The sequence below is a fragment of the Podarcis filfolensis genome (assembly GCF_964270895.1).
Source record: "Podarcis filfolensis genome assembly, chromosome: 6".
In the NCBI taxonomy this organism is placed as follows: Eukaryota; Metazoa; Chordata; class Lepidosauria; order Squamata; family Lacertidae; genus Podarcis; species Podarcis filfolensis.
This window is the reverse complement of record NC_139609.1, coordinates 40,166,029-40,187,215: the sequence shown is the minus strand read 5'-3', so window position 1 is coordinate 40,187,215 and position 21,187 is coordinate 40,166,029. Positions and strand designations below refer to the sequence as shown.

General features: G+C 40.3%; 1 protein-coding gene across 9 annotated transcripts in view; it reads left to right on the top strand.

Annotated features, from left to right (window-relative positions):
- NFIA (nuclear factor I A) overlaps positions 1–21,187 on the top strand; it is a 406,395-nt gene that overhangs the window by 53,892 nt on the left and 331,316 nt on the right. The window contains exon 1 of one of the 9 annotated variants that reach the window (XM_083621275.1): positions 9,394–10,208. The exons of 7 other annotated variants lie outside the window; for them this stretch is intronic. In XM_083621275.1, the coding sequence (XP_083477401.1) occupies positions 10,203–10,208 (6 nt within the window). In that variant the 5' untranslated portion in view covers positions 9,394–10,202. Of the gene's footprint in view, positions 1–9,393; positions 10,209–21,187 lie in introns of those variants that run through there. One more of the 9 variants, XM_083621263.1, reaches the window with a different exon arrangement.

Sequence of the window (21,187 nt, the reverse complement as noted above, 5' to 3'; positions counted from 1 at the left end):
ATTTTCTTGTGGGCTAAGCTTTACTTACCAGCTAGCCTTCCCATATATTATCCGTATACAACAAACCATGAAAATGTTGCCATTGCTTTCAAAGAACTCAGGCAGCCTAACCATGAAGCTGACTAAAATTACATTCTTAAACTAGTTTAGCTGTATCAAGTTGGTCCGTATCCAAGGATTCAGTATCAAAAGTGGGAGAGGGTTGCTGTGAAAGTGCTTTCTTCTCAGTGGGTTTTCAAGGGGGCTGTGAACAAGAGCAAGAACGAGGGAGCCTTAGTTCCATCTTGGAATGGGTTTGGTGCAGTTGGCACACACAGTTAAGTCAGATTAGCTACATGATGAATTAATGATACTGTAGCTACACAATCCCCAGTTACCTGAAGTCACACAACCAGAAAGAGAAGCCCTGATTTAAAGAAACAAAAATGGTGCTGAGGTTACCTCAGCTCTTGAATAAGGGAACAGCTCTTGAATAAGGGTTACAATAATAATAAGACATCAGGGTTTGAGGCTCATTTCCAAAAGTGAACATTCAAGCAAGAAATGGTTTACATTGCGAAAATTGAGACCATTTACAATTGCGGATCTTAACCCTTCTTTAAAAAGTTGGCTTTTGGTGAAACCTTTCCACCTGCCATAAGAAGGCTTCTATGCGTATTGTTATTTTATCTGTTGAAACCATTTAGGTATAAATGGATGTTTTAGGTACAATCAAATTTAGGTGCAATCAAAACAGAGAAATGCAGAAATATGGGTGGTATCACATAACAATGTGAGAGAGATAAAAATAGAGGTGATCCAGAAGGGAATTATTTTTTCTAAAACCTTTGCAGTTGCAAAAAGTGCCTCCTTTTGGTTATTTCATAGGGGAGCTGTAAATCATTGTGAGTTCCTGATAAAAAAAAAAAGAGGAGGTGATATTTTCTATGAACAAACATTCCCACCACAATCACACAGTAAATGGGAATGACTGTTAAACCTTGTTTTGTGTATATATATATATATATATATATATATATATATATATACCTTGTTATATATATAAATCTGGTGTAGATGTGTCCTGAGTGGATAAAAAGGTAAAGGTAAAGGGACCCCTGACCATTAGGTCCAGTCGTGACCGACTCTGGGGTTGCGGCGCTCATCTCGCTTTATTGGCCGAAGGAGCCGGCGTATAGCTTCTGGGTCATGTGGCCAGCGTGACTAAGCCGCTTCTGGTGAACTGGAGCAGCACACGGAAATGCCGTTTACCTTCCCACTGGAGCGGTACCTATTTATCTACTTGCACTTTGATGTGCTTTTGAACTGCTAGGTTGGCAGGAGCAGGGACCAAGCAACGGGAGCTCACCCCGTCGCGGGGATTCGAACCACCGACCTTCTGATCAGCAAGTCCTAGGCTCTGTGGTTTAACCCACAGCGCCACCCACGTCCCTTTCCTGAGTGGATAGCAGACTACAAATTAAGTGTTCTTTCCCACCATCAAGCTACAGTTTTCTCCCCAACAACTGGATACTAGTTTATGCTACTGTCTGAAATACACTTACCTGAATATGCCCTGTTGAACATTGTGGGACTTTCTTATAAATAAAGAAGCATAGGACTGCACCATAAATTTTCCAGTGGTAATTTCTAAATGGTGGTCAGAGTGACTGGAATGTGGAATGGGCTGATCAACTTGCTGTAAAAGATAACAAACTTATTGTATGGAAGTTTTGAACTGAAGGGCAATATAAAAACGTTTTGAATTAAACTAGTTATCTCTCTTACACATATATGTTGAAGGAAGTATGCGAAACTTCCAGATGACAGGGAAGCGTGGACAGGAAAACTTTTATTCAGCTGTCACACAAGCATATGGGCACGTATGTAGAGCTGGTGAACAAATAGACAAGAGAACACTTGCCATTTTTCTTGCGGTCCATTACAAACCTTTACACAAATCATCCAAAGCAAGGAAACCACATTTGTCTGAAAAGTCATGAGAAAGTATGACAGGAAAGGGTTACTCTGTGTCATGCTCCTGTGAGGATGGGGGGGGGAGAGAGAACTGTCTTAGGTTTACTATTGTCTGCAGGTTTGTCTCTGTGAGAACAGAAGGTTGAGCCCAAGGTGACGTGTCAGGAGGAAAAATTGAGGGAATCATAGAGAAGATGGGCCTTGTACATAATTGATCTGACACAGCGCTGCCCACTCTATCATCATGGCTGAAGTATGGCTGGCCCCCTGTGCAATAATGCATGTGCATTTGACAGCACAAGACTCTGTGTATTAGGGGCTTGCTTTAATCAGGAAGGCTACTCTGCCTGTCAGCGCTGCCATATCCTCGTAAAAGTGAGAATGGGCTTCCAACCAGCAGGAAAAGCTCTGTCATCTTAAAACAAAAATGAAGTAAAAACAAACCTGGTGGTGGGGGGGGGGGGGGAAGCACGCATTTTCCAGAGGTGCTGGTATTTTATTCCTTCTTCTTTGTTGTATTACTTTTCCGGGCTTGTTTCTGGTTTAAACTGGGGCTGGGAGGGTAATTGCACTGGTACATAACTTTCATAACCTCAGCAATACAGAGTGCAAGGAGTCCTGAGCTCAGTTTGAGCCAATGAAAACAGAACCATCACAACTGTTACTTGAAATAAGTCTGAGAACATGACTGGAAGTGCGGTATATAAAATAGCAGCAATCAATAATAAATAAATTATTAAATACGGATAATTTAATCGTGGAACATCAGTGATTGAGAAGGGGATAAGATAAATTACGATTGTACAAATTAAAATTTCTCTCTCTCTTTTATTTAAAAAACGGAATTAACTCCATGCTGAACTCGGAGCAGATATTTACAGATTACTTCACTGTAGAAGCATTTCATATTAACACCAAATTGAGAGGCTACCCCCAAGGTAAGTGATCAGATTAGCATCTGTTGAGATGACGCACAACTGTTTGCAGCAATTTCCAGAGTTAATCCAATTATGCAGAGGATTGAGGAGGACACTGGAATAAGGAAGATAAGCAAGGAAGGTCTCAGAGATAAAGCAAGCCAGTCAAGGACTTACATTCTCAAGCAAGTCTAATCAGGATGTCTGGCAAGTTAGAATAGGACAAGAGCTTACTGTAGGAGATATTTATTTCTGAATAGAAATTAGCCACTAGTTTCAAATTTTATTCCAGGCGCTGGATGGGGCAGGCTGATTGTGTAGGCCTATGCATATCTAGTCAGAAATTAAGCTGTGTTTAGTTCAGGTGGGTTTATCTCAAGGAAGTGTGCAGACCTTTCCCTGGCCTGATAATTTAGTGGTGCATTAATACAATTCTAGAGAATCAACAATATCTGCCCAGGACCCAGAGTTTAAGATGTTCAGCAACTAACACATATCAAACCCAGCTCCATGACTTTACAAGTTATCATACTAGTCTGGATATCCCACGTTAGGTGGGCATTCCATGCATGGCCGAGAATTCATGCTCAGCTAACTCACTGATCAAAGCAACACTAGGTGAAACAAGGCATACATTCTATGCACATTTATTTGCACTTCAAGACCCCCAAGCCACCCCCAGGAAAAATAAAGAGTCAAGGACACAGAATTTAGTTAATGGGCAAAATTTAATGGGCAAAATTTAGGCCACAACTTTATTGGTTACAGAATGTGAGCGGTATTGGCTTAGGCATTGGCTTCAACAGACTATATCTGACTCCTACCCACCTTGCAGGAAGTCTGGAAGGGTAAACCACCAGTAGGGGGAGCCCTGCCATTGCGGATTGACTCGAGCAGCCAGAGACTTGCCGCGGTTTAAATTGGCCCAGCCATGCCCCCCCCAGTGCCCTGATTGGCCGCCTGGCAAATGGCGTGGCCGAGTCACCCTCAGCGTGATGTGGGTTGCTATCCTGCTCCATGCTGAGGCAGGGATGGGGCCTGGAGGCCTGAGCGCAAACCGGTCCCACTCAGAAGCGGAACTGATTTGCTGCATTCAAGAGACATTTGTTGTCAGGGCAGAGAATATGCCTCTTTGCAATCCATGTTTGGCCTGCATGGTCTCCTTCGCATGGAGTTCACACACATATATTGGTATGCATGTAGGGCCCTTCCACATACCAGACAGGTGTGCAAGTGACAGAGGATGCTAAATGTGCATGTCAGGATACAGTAACTACTGTCTGCCCTCAGGGAACGATGCAAACTGTAACGGTGTGAAGGTCTCTAACAGAGAAATTGTTGCACTGTTTCCAAATTACAATTCCCAGGATTCTTTCAATAATGACAGTAGAACTGGTATGAAACAGAATTAGTTTTGTAAAGTAGATCTGCCCTCTACTGAGTATGAAGGAGTCATTGTAGAGTTCCTTAGTGCTTGCTTGATATATGTCTAAAAGAACCAGATCTTCAGCGCATAGTTGTCCAAGTTCCCTGAATAGCTCAGAAGTTATTTCTTCAGCAAAAACACTCTGCATATATCTAGCAACAAGTTTCATACTCTGAGGTCCCACTAAAATGAGCAAATCCCAGGGCTCAGTTCCTCATCCATGGATAACAGGAGCTGATACTTTGTTTCTTATCCAATCTTGATAGTAACCACAGAAGTTATTTATAATCCCCTGGCCACTTTGACTTACAACCTATCGGTCTCTGATCTTGCAATGTATCTCAACTCTTAATCGTTCTTTGTGTATCAACCAGAATCTCTTACCGTTGCACAACATGACCCAAGTCTACTGTCCAAGCTATAGATTTGCCCCTATGGGAAATTTACATTGTTTCATCTCTGAAAATGCCAAATGCTATGGGACTTAAAGAGCAAGAGCTGAAAGTAATCAACCTTTCACAGACAGTTCAAGTCTTTAAATGGCATCATATATATTGGAAGAACATTACCTAGTATAAGAGAGCAATTTATACATTTTGGGTTGTATCCACTGCTACTCAGAGTAGACCCATTGACATTAATGTACCCAAGTTAGCAATGTCTAGTAATGTTGATGGGTCTACTCTTAGGACTAGAATTGGGATAATCAACTTTCAGTTGCTTGCTAACCATTTTCACTCCCATTCTGCCCTTTGATGGTAACAATCAACTACATCTGTGCTAAAGTGGCTGGTTAACAATATTAATTCACTACAGTTCATGCATGAATCTATTTATACAAAATAATATGTATAAAAATACCAACAAATTAATATGAATATTCTTGCTATATACTGGATAAAACTAGATAAATAAAACAGGAAATCAACTAACATTTTCTAATTTAATTGGTTAGGTGTGCTTGATTCAGTAACATTTTATTCTATCACAAATGAGACCTAGTGGAATTTGTCTGAAGGGCATAGGTGCCTTTGATCACAGATTATCATTTTTATAAAGATTAAGCTCTTTATTTTGGAAAAATCAACATTTGGCCTGAATGAAATCTCTCTTTGCGGGATTTGTTTTTAAAGTAAATCCTATTAAATCCTGTTTGCTTTGAAAAATATGAATTTATATTCTCACAGTTCCAATCTTGTACAACATTCCTAATTTTGGATACTATTATATTTATAGTAAACAGTGCCAGTTCTCCCATTAGGCAATATCTTTGACCTTTGGCTCAGGTGGCAGGTCATGAGGGGTGGCAGATGAGGAACCCTGGACTGTCTGCCGCTGCCAGGCCAAGCCCTAACATTAAACAGAGTGAGGCAGCAGAGTGTGATGAATGGTTTTGGAATGAAGCCTGCCAGTGCCCACTAGGCTTGCTTGCTGCCCTCAGGAGGACAATGTCCCATCACTAGTGTCAAAGTAAAATTCAACTGCCAGTCCAATCACCTTTGGTATCTGAAACTTGCCCTGTGCCTCAGGCAGCAAAATATGTTAGGCTGACCCTGGCCACTGCCTCTGGCCACTCACAAATGGTTGCCTGCCACCACCACTAGCACGCACACCCCTTCTCCTTCAGGCCTAGCCATTGTTCCAGCTTCAGGGCACATTAAGATGTGTCAACTAAACTTCCATCCAAGCCACACTTTCATGGAAATCAGTCTTCAACTTTATTGGTAAATTGAACACAACTTGAACAGCAAACAAATTACAAATGCAGATTACCAAATACAGTGGTACCTCAGTTCTCGAACGTCTCCGTTGACGAACGTTTCAGAACCCAAACACCAAAAACCCAGAAGTAAATGCTTCCGTTTTCGAACGTGCCTCGAAAGTCGAACGACTTCCAAGGCGTGTTTTTCAATTTTCTCAATTGAATTTGCAGACAGCCCTTTGCGCCTCAGTTTTTGAACATTTCAGAACTCAAACAGTTTTCTGGAATGGATTATGATTGAGAACCGAGGTACCACTGTACTTAGCTTTAGAAGCTTAAAAAACGGAATGAATAGGAAGTATCTGACTAGGCTAAAAATGGCGGTATGGAAGAGGTAAAAAGATAACAAAAGACCAGGTCCTCCAGGCTGCAGCTCAGAGTGGCAGAGAACAGGACAGAGTAAACCTTTCCTTCATCTGCAGAATTGGATATTCTACATAGGAATAGCTGATCAATGCATGATAATAAGGCTTGATCAGTTGATTGACAATGGGGAAAAAAAACAGTTCTAAATGCAGAGAGCAGGGGCAAATAAACAATATAACAAATAAAACAATCCCCATTTGGGACAGAACAGCAGCTGCTGCCTAAACCCTAAAAATGCTAAGTGGCATTCCTGCAGGTGGATTCCTCAAGGTTGCCAGTGCTTTTAGTCTGAGAAAAGGTGCTTCCTCAGAGTGAAGCACTGTGCGTGGGGTGGCAGTTCTACAGTTCTCTGCTATAACATTTTAAATAGCATTTATTTGCCATAACAATCCATAATGGGACCACAGAGGGGAAGGATTACAGCTCCCTTACCCTATGCCACAATTCTGATGCAGATCAGTAGCTGCTTATGGCTGCTACTAATTTCATTAATATTGTAACTTCCAGTTTGGGTCCTAAATTTGGGGAAGAGGGCAGATGAGTAAAACCAGTGCCCAGAAATGACTTCCAAGTGAAAGTTGTCTCAGGTTGTTATGGGTGTGGCTTTTACAAACAGGAATGTTTGTATCCAAACCTACCCACTCCCAAATTCCAAAATTCAGCAGAATCCCTACTTTAAGGAGATGCAAAATATGAAATGTAAAGTGCTGAGTCTGGAAAGCTTTTATTTCCTTATTGATTTATTTTACAGTGGTACTTCGGGTTACATATACTTCAGGTTACATACGCTTCAGGTTACAGACTCCGCTAACCCAGAAATAGTGCTTCAGGTTAAGAACTTTGCTTCAGGATAAGAACAGAAATCACGCAGTGGCAGCAGGAGGCCCCATTAGCTAAAGTGGTGCTTCAGGTTAAGAACAGTTTCAGGTTAAGAACAGACCTCTGGAACAAATTACTTAACCCAGGGTACCACTGTATTTCCTTACTTCAACAACAAACATTGAAATGTACTTGTTTTAGGTGCCACTCAGTGTTGACTTTCAAACAAAATATATAGCAAAAAATCATGTTTGTACAGTTTCATAATTTCATTTCATTCCAGCACTGGTCTCCTGAAAACAAGGGAGAAATATTTTTTTGGTGCTGTATGGGAAATCTGTGTGCCCCCAGTTGTCACCTGACAACTGACGACACTGGCTAGGCTGATGGCATTTGGAGCCCAATAGTACTTGCGTGGCCAAAGATTCCTCATCCCTGATTTAGACATTCTGATAAAAGTTACCTTTAATAACAAGTAGTGAAGAAAGTTGTCAGTGAAAATGAGAGAGATTATTTTCTGTACCTTTATATCATTTGATTATTATGTTGGTTTCTGTAACAATACCAACTGAAGCTACAGTTCAATGTGTATTTACATGAGAAAACTGCATGGGGTTTACTTCCAAGCAAATACTCATAGCTGCTTTAAGATTTATTCGCAATGTAAATTGTTGCCACTTCACACATCAGTCCAGATTAATTTTAAACATATCATATGTTATTCTGCTGTTCTGATATCTACACTGGTTATTCTGCTCTCATCATGATGTCTAGCAAATAAACTTTGCAGGAGTCTTCAGTGATATTCATTTTAGAGAGTATCCAAAAGTCTCTGGCAGACAAGGGTTAACAGTCTCGGTCTTCCCTCTTTGTGCAGACATGAATAAATTAGCATCCTGAGTGTAGAACATTCCCTTTTACAGTAGGTGGTGTTCTTGTTACACTTTCATACATGGCAGGCTAATTAACTATCTGAAAGAGAACATCGTTAAATTATTTCTCCTACCTCTGCTTAAAACATTTCAACGTTTTAATGTGCCCAAGCAATTCAATTATATTTAAAATGAATAGCTTAACCACAGTTTTCTTTTATAATGACATTCAGAACAGAGTTCACACTTTACTCTGGACACAGACAAAATTTTATAGAAGGGTGGGGGAGCCTATATTTGATTCATTATATTTAGCTAACATTTTCAAACTCACAGATGGGTCTTCTTCCTGTTCCGAAGGTGTTTGATGGTTGCAAAAGTATTCTTTCCCATGGATGTACAATTTCTACTTTGAAATGAAAAAAAATGACAGGATATTTGGAGTTGCATTCTTTTTTCCCTTCTGAAAGTATATTGCAAGCATTCTTAGTGCTTTGGGAAGAAAAAACATACAAAGGCTCCTTGTTTCCTGCCTGGTCAAAATATCTGAAGTTAAAGCACCAGTGAGACAAAATGGGATAATAATTATTCTTTCTTTCTTTCTTTCTTTCTTTCTTTCTTTCTTTCTTTCTATTTCTATACCACCCTTCATCCACAGATATCCGGGAGGTTCATAACATAAAAATGCAACATAAAAGCACAAAATACGTGATAAAAACAAGAACAAAAAACCCTACAAACCAGTAACCCCTCCCCCTCCAATGCTAAGTATTATCACATTGTGGTGCTTCATTAATGTTATCAACAACTGAGTACACTGTGGCTTGCCTGTAGGGCAACATGGTTTTAATTTCAATTTTGCATCAGTAGCAAAAGGGAAACACACAACATACACATACTCCCTTTGTATCACACACATGGAATGGGGATGGACTTAAAAATTAATGGGACATGAATTAAAACAAGCAAAATTGATGGTTGCTTTTTCATGCTTACAGTTACCTGTGGAACTCCTTGCCAAGGGACAGTATGAAGCGTAGTAGGATAAATGCCTTCAAAACTTCTGCATATCCCTCCAAAACATGTATCAATCCAGAGCAAAGGCGGCAGCAGGGGCTGGTACTGAGAAAGACATCTTCAATTATTTGTATGATGCCGATGACTGTGGCATTTAAATCACTTTTTTAAAAAATTAAGTACTTCCGTATTGGGTCAGCATAGCCTTGTGTTTATATATGTATATATGTATATAAGTGACTGTGCATTATAGAAGTCTGAGCAAGTCCCACACACCCCTCACAAACACAGCACCCCAGGCTAAAAAACACACCCTAGAGGAAGTTTGCCTGGGGAGGGGTGCAGTGGTGCTTCTCTTCCAGTATTTAATATCACAACAACCCTGTGGGGTGGGCCATGTTGAGAAATAGTAACTGCAGCAAAGCACCTCTGTGAGGCACAGGCCAGGTGTTAAACCTTTCCAGTAGTCCAAGCCCTAGAGGGGGACCACAACCATGCATGTATCCCTCCCTGTAAACCCACAACCGCACCTCATGCCACAAATACCCAAACACCTGACAACACACACCCTTCGAAACCCCAGACATTGAAACACCCACACCACCGCTCAGCAACGGAGCAGGTCACCTCTGTACCAGGGATGCTTCAAAAGTGAGCCTGGGAAGCTGGGCTGATTCTAATGATTACATATCTGCAGACTAAATAACCTGTGATATATTTCCAGGATGTTCTGGCCTACTTCAGTGCTGTGAGGCTGCCTGTCGCCTGACACATCCAAAATGGCCTCTCTTTCGCCTCCTTGGCCTGCTCTGCCCTTTACCCTCAGGGATTGTGGGCTTTGGTTTTGGCCTTCTGCCTAGGCTAGGAAGCCTGTCGTAATTGGCTTCTGCCTCTGTTCTGCTGAGGGTATGAGGAGAGGCAACCGCGTTGGTGCCGGCGTCGGAGAAGGGGCCCAGGCCAGATTCAATGCCACAAAGGCCCACAGCCAGCAATTTTGTGGCAGAAAGGATTATTCGAGGAGTTCGCGAAGGGGGACAGAGACTCTGCGCAGAACACCAGGCACTTAAATGCAGGTAGACATGGACTTTTAAAGTTATTTAAGTATATTAAATAGGAACACAGTTGATTTATTATTAGTGCATAGCCTGGCATGGTTGTGGCCTAGTCATTTTGCAAGGCCGAGGCCTAGTGATAAGGCAGAGCCGCTAGTGGGGTCTTTTTGTTGGAAACAGGGATATACAGAAAAACCACAAAGGGATCAAGATTTATCTGCTGTTCCTCCTTTGGCAAAATATTTACTTGAAAAGTGTAATTGTTGAACGGTGTGTTAGCAAGTGTTAGCAAGATTTCAAAACAAACCATGCACCAACAGAGCATTTCACCACACACACACCCCTCTACTGATGAACTAACAACACATTACATTAAATGCATAGTGTGCAAAGCCATAAGCAGTGTTTTTAAATTAGTATTTGGGTGCGGGGGAGAGGTTTTCATTACATATGAAGTTCACAGAGAGGTCCCAGCTGCAGTCCCTCAAAATCAGTCCTTTTACAGAAAAAAAGGTTCCCAGTAACACTGCTAATGTACAGCTACTGTATATGCTTAGAAGTCTCCTGTCATCATTCTATACACTCATATAAGATAAAAGTTTATTTCAATTCCAAAGTATCTGTGGCACAGTTAGTACAAATCACTCTTTTCGTTTGCTTAGTATTGGTCTGCCTTGAAGGAGTTCAACAAAGGGCATCGAAAACTGATAAACTATCAATAGAAGCTGGAAAAATTAGCAGTTGCCACTAGTAATTCTCAGTTAAGGCTATTAAAACAGCAAATAGTCATATACTAGATACAACAGAAAAACAAATGTAGTATTCATCCTTTTTTGGGGGGGGGACTCAAGTTCGCTTTTCTGTACATAAGGTTAATTAATAACATGCAGAAGCTCATAGTTTATGTAGGAAAATATTGTAGACATTTATTAGTATGCTAATAGAGAGCTACCTTCATCAAATTAAATAACAGACAGCAATGTTGTATCAGATAGGATAACTGAATTATCTTCTATTTACTGACAGGCAGATTCTGGAAACCATACAGATGTGCTTTTGTAGTACTTTCAGTGTGTCTGAACAAAATATCCTATTTCTATTCTTTCCCTTAGCTGGTATTTCCTTTCAGTTACATCCCTTTCATCTGTAGCCATAAGACAGGCCTAATACTAGGTGGCCCTTGGCAGCAGATGTTTGTAGTGGCGATGAATAAAAAGTTACTGTTTTGGGTTGGTATATTTGTTTGTTTGTCTTCATTCACAATAATCATTTACTTGGAAACAATAGCAGTAGAAATAGCACGGAGAAGCCATATTGGTCTGTGTTAGCTGGGTGGGTCATATAGCGACCAGAGCAAATTCTGTCATGCAGAAGGATGTTGTGAAGATTCACTTGATCTGAAAGTTTGCTCACTTCCATGTAGTCTTGTTTACATGTGTCTTGATTTCTTGGTCATGGAATCTCTTTAGTATATACTCTGCCTCAGTTTTTCCTCTCTATAAAATGGGTAAATGTTTTCTAAATGCTCACTTTAATAATATACTGCACATATGTGTCTTTGACATATGACTTGGCATGGAGTATACAATGACAATTTCTTGTTTATTACTTTGTGCTTCTGATACCGTTTGAGCCTGAATTCTTTTAGGGTGATATATTGGACTTGTTGCATGATATAGTGCTTGATGGGATGGGAAAAATGGATCCTTTGGAACAGATAACATGCCTACTGCAAACTTACAATTCTACACTGAGTCTATTGAGTGCTTGCTAGACCTTATCTGGAGTAAAGTATTTAATTTTTAGGAACACGAGTATTTATGTTTATGGTGTGGGCATCAGAAATTTCAAGCTGCAAAATTCTAGTTTTCCTTATAGATCCTTAGAATGTATTTATGATAAGTTAAAACATGTCAATATTTGCCATTTTTTAGACTGTATTCAGTATTACAATAACGGTCCACTGAAAATATCTCAAGATGCTGAGGATACTATTTTAATACACATGACATATGCACACTAAAAACATCAGATTCTCTTGCGGTTCTTTAGTGGCCTTCTTTTCAAACTGTTCTTTGTCACTGGAAGTGAAGCCTTGCTTTATTATCAGTTCTGTAGGGTTGTATTACACCCTTTGGCTATGCCAAGTTCACACGTTTTCTTCTTACTGTAATCCCCCAGAGGTCACAGTAAAGGTCAGGGTAGAACATAAATGATACTTTGTGGTCTAACATTCACACAGTAATCAACTCATAAATCCTGGTCATACTGTAATGAGAGTGTAAGCGATAAGGAAATGTAGAGACTGAGTCTTCATGAAGGAATAATGCTGAAAAGATAAGTAAGCAATTAATGTTATTGTTAAATGTACTGCAAGTTGGGGAAAGCATTCTTATTTCTCTGTTTTAGTATTTCTCGGTTTCTAATATTTGGCAAGTATCCATCTGAGTGACTATATTAATGTGAGCATATTAATTTATTGGTCATACCTAAAAACATAGTACTTGTTTAGAAAATGGCATTTGATGAAAGGACTCTTTTTCAGTGGTAGAGCACATGTTTAGCATGAAGAAGGTCTCTGGTTCAATCCTGGACATCTCCTGTTAGGCAGTGGAAGGTTCAAATTCAAAACCCTAGAGAGCTGCTTCCAGTCATATAGACAATGCTGCATGAGATGCAGCAATGGTCTGACTTGGTACAAGGCAGCTCCTTATGAAAATGACTTTCTATTCACAAGTAATGAATGATTCCCCATATCTAGCTGTCGTGTATTAGTTCCTCGATAAAACACATCACATCCCCCATTTATAGCTGAATGGAATGGGCACAACCATCTTCCATGAGAACTTGCAGGAAAACCTGGGTAAGAACAAACATTTAACAACCATCAAACTCAACCATCACAATTTTTATTTTATCTAATATGTACATCCTACGCTATTTCCAGAAAGTAAGTTTTTCTTATTAACAAACTCAGTTTGTCTCAAATGTTTAATTAGTCACCTAATAATCTTCAAGATCATCTGCATTCGCCCTTTAACATCTTTCTGCTTGTGATGTTTGGAGGGCAAGGGTACCAACCCTTGGCTATGTTACAACTCCATACCCTTAAACTCAAGAGATCTTTCACTTGAGCAAATATTCCAAGTTTTGTGGCATTATTTTATTCAGTGTGAGTTAGAGAAAACCAGTGGAATGTGGTTATTTGTGGTACATCCTTTTGACTGCTGTGATGGATTCTAAGTTCAATTTGATAGGATATTTACATTTACATAATCTTTCACTATATATCTATATTCAGTTAGCTGGTGTATGAAATATTATGAGAGACGCAGGCCCCTCCCTGTTCATAGGTATGAAAACTTGTGATAAATACATGCTAACGAATCTTGGCTAAAAATGGATGGTAGGCGAATGTTTCCCATATGCTTTCACCTTTCCTGTAGTGCCTCTTATGTCAGTCTAGTCTCCTTGGAGGAAAGACGTAATATATAGGTGATATATAGAGAGATTTTAAAAAAAAACTTCCTTCATCTGAGAAGAATTTTCGCCCTGACCAATTAACTGATGTACAGATAATTGTCTCCAAGGTGTAGTATGGGTTGCCTGTGCCTGGGGCCATGCCGGGGGGGGGGGGGTAGGAGGGAGGGAAACAGACGGTGTACACATGTGCATTCAGCTGGCTAATGGCATCCGCATCACCCAGGAAATCACAGCTGCAGAGATAAAAAGAGTCATCCCGTTGTCTGGAGAGGTCACTTCCTGCTTCGCGTGCAGAAGCCGTTTTCAATGGAGCCCAGCAATGGAAGCATGCAGCTGTATTGAGGCAGCACTGGGTGTTGAATTTTTGTACTCCCTAACAATTTTGTGCCTGGGGCAAAGCCCCACACTATACCACTGCTCCCAGGTATTAATAAAAGAACTGAGCATGATTTACTACAACACAGGTTGTTGTGTTGTTGGCATCCATCTGTCTCGAGAGGCAATGGAGTGTGCTTCCAGGAGTGAAGTCAAACTGCTGTTTTAGCAGCACCAGAGTGACCTCCCCAGGGCACAAACCTGGGCAGTGCGTATGGAGGTCCTGGGCTGCCCAGATGACATGACCCCCTCTTGGCCTCACTGATGTGGTCCAAAGGAAAGCATAGCAATACATTTGGCACCAGCCTGACTGCAGGCATTGTTGGAAGGAGGTGTACAAGGTACCATTCAAGCATCTTAGGGACTCCAGTCCAGATTTGTGTAGGGTTTACTCCTTAGCCTTTGCTTCTCCAATTTAGGAACAGATTTATTAACATATGCTTAAAGACCAATCCAGACTGTTCCCCCCCCCCCATTTCATCAAATTATTAACACTTGGCTTAGGGTTACTGAATAAAAACACCAGGCTATGAGAATCAGGGCTTGGGATCCCCATTATTGTTTAAGAATATGGAGACTATTCTGGAACGAAAAAGAAGCCTGTTGGGGTGAGGAGAAACCCCCTAATTTGCCTGATTTGGGAGAACTGAACATTTGCAACTGGCATTCTCTTGTCATTTCAGGGCGAGATCACCATTTGACTCTTGCTCTCTGAATTATCCTAGAAGATTTGCCCACAGCTTTTACATTATTTCTTTTGCGTGTTCTTTTTGTGGGTGAATCAGAGCCATGAGAAAGGAGAAAATGTGAGAACTTAGATTATCTGAAACAGTTTCCATCCTACTTTGGGTATCCTGCATAGTGTATTGTGAAGAGACTATTGTTTCTGACACCTTTTAGTGGGTAATGATATCTCACACTTCTTAAATAGGCATAAACAGACTCTGAGGTAATTTGATGAACAATTGTTACAGCTTCTACAACTGCTGTGAAGTTTGTTCCCTTACCCCCTCCCTCCCACAGCATTCTTTGAGTAATTCACATACCAAATGTATGCTTATGTAAAACAGCTTGTGATATAGGCTGCCAGTACTTTTTCATATGACCTCTAGTGTAAAATGCAGTATGTCTGGCCTGAGTTATATTATTCTGTCAACATTTTGGTCTAAGCTTGAAGCAGCTCTCTGCACAGCTGGCACAGGAAAAGTGGACATCTGTGCAACTAGTCCAATAAACCAAGAAAAAATAATAGAAATTCAGTGGAATATTATTCTAGTCTTGGGGAATGAAAAGAATTTCTTGCTCTGCAAAACACACACAAATGCTGAGATTTCTTATTCACATACCTCCAGAAAGACTAAATCGTAAATCAGCACCATGGAAAGGTGAGAAGTTTAATATGGCTTTTATTCCAAATGTAAACATATTCATTCATATGCCAAATAATGGGGATTAATTTAAAGAGCTTTAGTTTCCTAGGAGTTAAGGTAATTTATCCTGCATTAGGGATTAGTTGTACTTCATTATGTGATATCCCACCCCCCCCCTTTAGCACACTCTGCCACTTTAAATAATACAAATAATAGCAGCAACCACTATCAATAGGCACAATCAGTCCTTTTTTAAAAAAAAAATGTTTAGGGGTACTCTCATTTTCCTACTCATATTGACACACTGCCCCTCAATGAGGCCAAACCTAGATTCACAAAATGTTTAGGGGTATGCGTCCCCCCAGAAAAAAAGCACTGGGCACAATTCAATCAAAAAGATTTATGTTGCAATCTTATATCCATTTACCTAGGAATAAGAACAATTGAAAGCAGTTGGACTTACTTCTGATTAGTCGTATATGGAATTGCATGTAAATAATTGTGTACAAATCGTTAAATGATAACAAAGTGATTAGTAAATCCATAATAATAATGCTACCTACAGTAATGATCAGTCAGTGATTTCACAATAACACAAATGAAAAGAAATAGGGGTAAATGCCAGCTTTCAACAGAAAAAAAATCTGTCATCAAAAGTTTTCAGGCTGATTTTCGTTTACAAGTTTATAAAAGCATGGAAGTCATGGAGGTATTGTAAGAGAGAAATGATTCTCTTTTTGTTTCAGAACATCGAATCATTCAAGGAAACCAGTGGCACAATTTTCAGAACAAATAAAGTGTTTCTTCTATGATAGATGCCACATGTTGTTGTGAAAACCATTAGTGTTAATGGTCTTTAAAAACTACCTTTATATTACATAAATTAATTGAGGATAGTATCAATCTTCCTATTCATAGAGTGAATGCCCTGCTTACAGATGCACTAGGTAAAGGTAAAGGGACCCCTGACCATTAGGTCCAGTTGCGAATGACTCTGGGGTTGTGGCGCTCATCTCGCTTTACTGGCCGAGGGAACCGGCGTTTGTCCCCAGGCAGCTTCCGGGTCATGTGGCCAGCATGACTAAGCCGCTTCTGGCGAACCAGCGCACGGAAATGCCATTTACCTTCCCGCCCGAGCAGTACCTATTTATCTACTTGCACTGCATGCTTTCAAACTGCTATGTTGGCAGGAGCTGGGACCAAACAACGGGAGCTCACCCCATTGCGGGGATTTGAACCGCCAACCTTCCGATTGGCAAGCCCTAGGCTCTGTGGTTTAACCCACAGCACTACCCGCGTCCCACACAGATGCACTGCTATCCATAGCTGTCAACTTTTCCCTTTTCTTGCGAGGAATCCTATTCAGAATAAGGGAATTTCCCTTTAAAAAAGGGAAAAGTTGGCAGCTATGCTACTATCACACAAAAAGGAACCTTTCATCTGCAATGTGGAAATCCCTTAAAGAGGTGGAGGTTGCTGTAAACCACATGCTGTGATCCATCCACATTGCATTGCAAGTGCCGTTGCATTCAGTAAAAGTTCCATCTGAATAAACATGCTTAATATTGCATTGTAAGGCACAGTATGAAACTATGATATCTATTCCAACCCAACCGGCCGTTGATTTCTTTTTCTTTTTTCTGGGAAAAGATGGCGTGTGTCAAATGGTTAATTGAATAACGGTTCCCAAAAAGATTTCTTTCCAAAGATCAGAAATCATATTTTTGACAGGCTAATGAATGAGATTTCTTCAGCTGTAAATTCCAGAGCTCCTCTAGTCTTAATCAGATGAGTAAGAACAATTTAGTAAACTATTCCATGATATCTAACACAATATACCTAACATTGCCAACACTGTGTCATCACTCACCTTGATGATTATCTGTATTTTAAAATTTAAATTTAATTTGTGAAATAATGTTTTTTATTTTAGCATTTTATGCCAACTTGACATTTTGTGATATGGTTGTATAGAAATATTTCTATAAATAAATAAAACATTATGTGGTTTGTATAAATGATTTCCATTGTCCTTGTTTCCCTCTTTTTCATTACAGTATTTATGCAGTTAAGCTATTAGAACCAATTTATTTTCAATGTTGACAGAAGTTGGTGAATATCGTCTTAATCCTTTCAAGTTTTCCATTTACGAAATTCAGTGGAGACTGTTTCAATTAGGGTCATCTGGTCACGTATCCCTTGATCCTTTGATCGCTAGAGCAGCAATACTGTGTCAGTAATCTGTAGGCCACCATTTGGGTTAATGAATCGGCTTGGCTTTAATTCTTGCCCAGATGTAATCTTTTATAGTTTTAATGATTCGGTCTAACATGAGTTCCAATTGAATGTAAACAGCTTCTTGGATATATGTGAAAATTCTCTTTTTAACATTTTGCCTCTGTTTCTAATTAATTGTAGAGCAATTAAATCGAACCCTGATCTGTTGGGATCAAGATTAAATCATAGAATGGACTGTGCTGCTTATATCTTTGGTGAGATCATTATTGTCAAGACTAATAGTAATCAGGAAAAGAGGAAAGAACCAATGTAGCAGGGGGAGGGGAACCATTCAATCCCATTTTATTTCGAATATTCTCTTCTCACTAGACATCTGGTTTGGCTTAATGCACAATCATAGTTTCTCTTATATAACAGCTTTACTGAGAGATCTCAAAGTACGTATCTGCCAAAATAAATGTGAACTAGGTTACAGATATTTCCATTATAGAGACATGCTGAAGGAAAGACAAGGTATATAAAATAAATGTCTATGGGTTTGCAAAATGGTTCTTTAAAAGTCAAGGAAGAGAAAGATAACTAGCAGAAATGTGGGGATAGGTGGATGTGTGCACAATTACACTTAAAGAAATATAACAAAGCAACTCTGATTGGTAAGGGGGAAAGGGCCGGTCAACAGCCAGGATAAAGGGAAGTACAGGAATGTCCGTCCAAAATAACATGGACAGTTGCAGGTGGAAGGGGGAACAGTGGGAGAGGGTGTTTGCCCTTCTGTGCTGCCTGTGGGTTTCCCATAGGCATCTGGCCAGCTGCTTTGAGAAAGAGGATGCCAAACTAGATATGCCTTTGGTTCTGATCCATCAAAGTTCTTGCTATATCCTTAAACCTTGTCTTCTGTTATTGTGCTTTAGTGCTATGGGAGCAGCACCTAAATTAGTTCAGAGCAGCAACAGATAACAAACACCGTTACTACTTGGAAAAGAGTTATTCATGTTCCACGTACATTATAAAAGGTTAAGGAGAATAATCTTAACATTAGTAAGGTAAGGTATAAATTTGCATGAACCTTACAGCAGAACTGAAATTGTATGGGTTAGATTTTTCCTCTATCTGTAACCTCAGCACCTTAGCAGTAATTGCTAATTTGCTGTTTACACTTTCCTTGAGTAAGTTGGGTAGGCCAAGGTCTCTGCTGGAAATACTGTAGGAGCCATCTGCTATCCCTTGCTGTCAAGGGCTGGGCAGCTACACAAACAAGCCAAGCAGTCTCTTAGGAGGCAGGGCTTTTAACAGTGCCAATAAAGCAGCATGCATTCTGAAAGGTGTAACACGCACACACTCAGACTCCCCTCAGTGCCACAAAGATGTTAAGCCACAATTTTTGCAAATTCAGGAGCTGCTCCATAGCATCTTATACAATATTATGCGGGATCTCCGCTCAGCACAGCTCTTTTATTGCATGAGGTGGCAAAAAAATTCAGGCTTGGTCCTGTTGCTGCACATCTCAGCTACAATCCTGAATGCAAGCATGGGATCAAAATTGTAGGTGTGGACAGGCAGTACTAACACAGGTTTGCCCTTATGATGAGTTGTTCAGACTAAGGACTAGGCCATTGTCAACAACTTTATAGAACCACCTTCTTCTGCGAAAAGCTGCCTGAACGCTACAATTGTCCTTCAAAGCTATCGACAGTAAGGTGAGTGCTGACCTGTGACAGGGTGTTGTTGTTGTTGATGATGATGATAGTGCCCCATCTTTAGAAGTCCCTCTCCAGAGAGGGCCATGTGGTACGAAGTCTGCTTTCTTTTCTTCCTTGGTGTCAGGTGAATTACTTGCCCAGACCAGACCTTTCTGAGTCAATAGCTTTTTTTGTTTTTAGCTGGGATATTTTTCTGCTCTGCTGCTTATATTGCTGTTGTTTTTACTGAGTACTTGTGTTTTGAAAAATATTTTTATGTAAGCTGATCTGGGAGTCTTGCCAGCTGAAGAGCAGGATAATATGGTGGAACCCCTTTTGGCCCCTTGTGTCGCCTGATTTGTTGGCAGCTGCAGTATCACCCTTTGGACAGAGTGGTACAAAGAATGAGGCATCTGGGCTGTGCTCCCTGAGCCTCCAATCTGAGCCTTATGGCACTTTACAATAGCCCTTTGTAAGGTGGGCCTGTTCTAGAACTGTTTTCTTCAATGAAGCAGACCCAATTAACACGATTTTCCCACTCTACAGCCAATTAACTCAAGCTAAGTAGGAAATGTCAAGTCCAGGTGGGGCAACTGGATGTTTTCAGGATGCCAGAAATAGCATAGCAGAAATTAAATTTGGTTCAGAATAAAGAAAATTTATGTATGCTGTGGAGTGTCAATTTATACTTCAGCTCCATATTAGCTTGCAAGGGGAAATAGAACAGTGCCATCTCTCTAACCGAATGTTATGATAAGAAAGGTTGCAAGTTAATTAGAATTCTGCCATCTTTGTGCCAAGTTTACCTCAATTAATGATTATTTTTAAATCTATTTCTCTCCTTTGTAGTACTTGTTCTTTGATAGAAAGGAGATGTTTGAGTCTTGCTGAAATTGTGTTAACAGTCTTCTTCTCTTTTACCTCTTAAGGTTTTCAATTAAACTGCTGTAATTTGTTTTTCTTCTGCCAAGCACAATAATGACTTATTAGGCACTGACAATGTTAGTGTAACCGCCTCCTCCTCCTCCTCCTCCTCCTCCTCCTCCTCTTCTTCTTCTTCTTCTTCTTCTTCTTCTTCTTCTTCTCTAAAATACGAATGAATTCCAATCACAATCTAGGTTTCCAATGAATCAACACCCCTATTGTTACACCTGCAAATTGTACATAGAGAGAAGCATACTTCAGAATTAATGAGCACAGCTGCAGTCTCTTACATTCAACACTTGTAAAATAGACTTCTTTAAAGTGCCATTATCACAATATTGATAGAGTTATTTATAGTACTGCAAACGTTCCCAGTCATAACAGACTCCTTGTTATTCCACACACACCCAAATCCCCCAAAGTAGTACATGCCATTGCCATCTTCTGGCATCTTTCCAGAGCCCACGAGAAGGCAGCAGGTGGACAATCCTTCACAGATGAACTCAAAAAGACATGGGGGGGAAGTTGTCATCAGCAAATGTTATTGGAGGGAATAAGCTGAAATGTCAGGGACCCCAATCTGCAGCAAACCTGTTTACATGTGTTTCCAGTGTACCTTCCCCTCCCATTTCCAGGATGGAATGTGGAAAGTGGTCAGATGCAGTTGCCAGCTTAGAAGTGACCTGTTCAGTGTTGTCCAAGAGTGAGAACTTCCATTTCTGCTTGTTTTTACCATAACTCAACTAAGCAGATGCAAGTTCAGACTTTCAGCTATGGTTGTTGAAAACAAACATCTCAGGTGCCAACTTCTGTTGCTTCGGGAATAGAAGAAGTGTTGGCCTTGTGTTATATGAGTGCACAGCTAAACGTTGCATGAGGCAACAGCACTGTTGTCACTAGCTGAGTTCCTTCATTTCTAGGAATGTGTGGC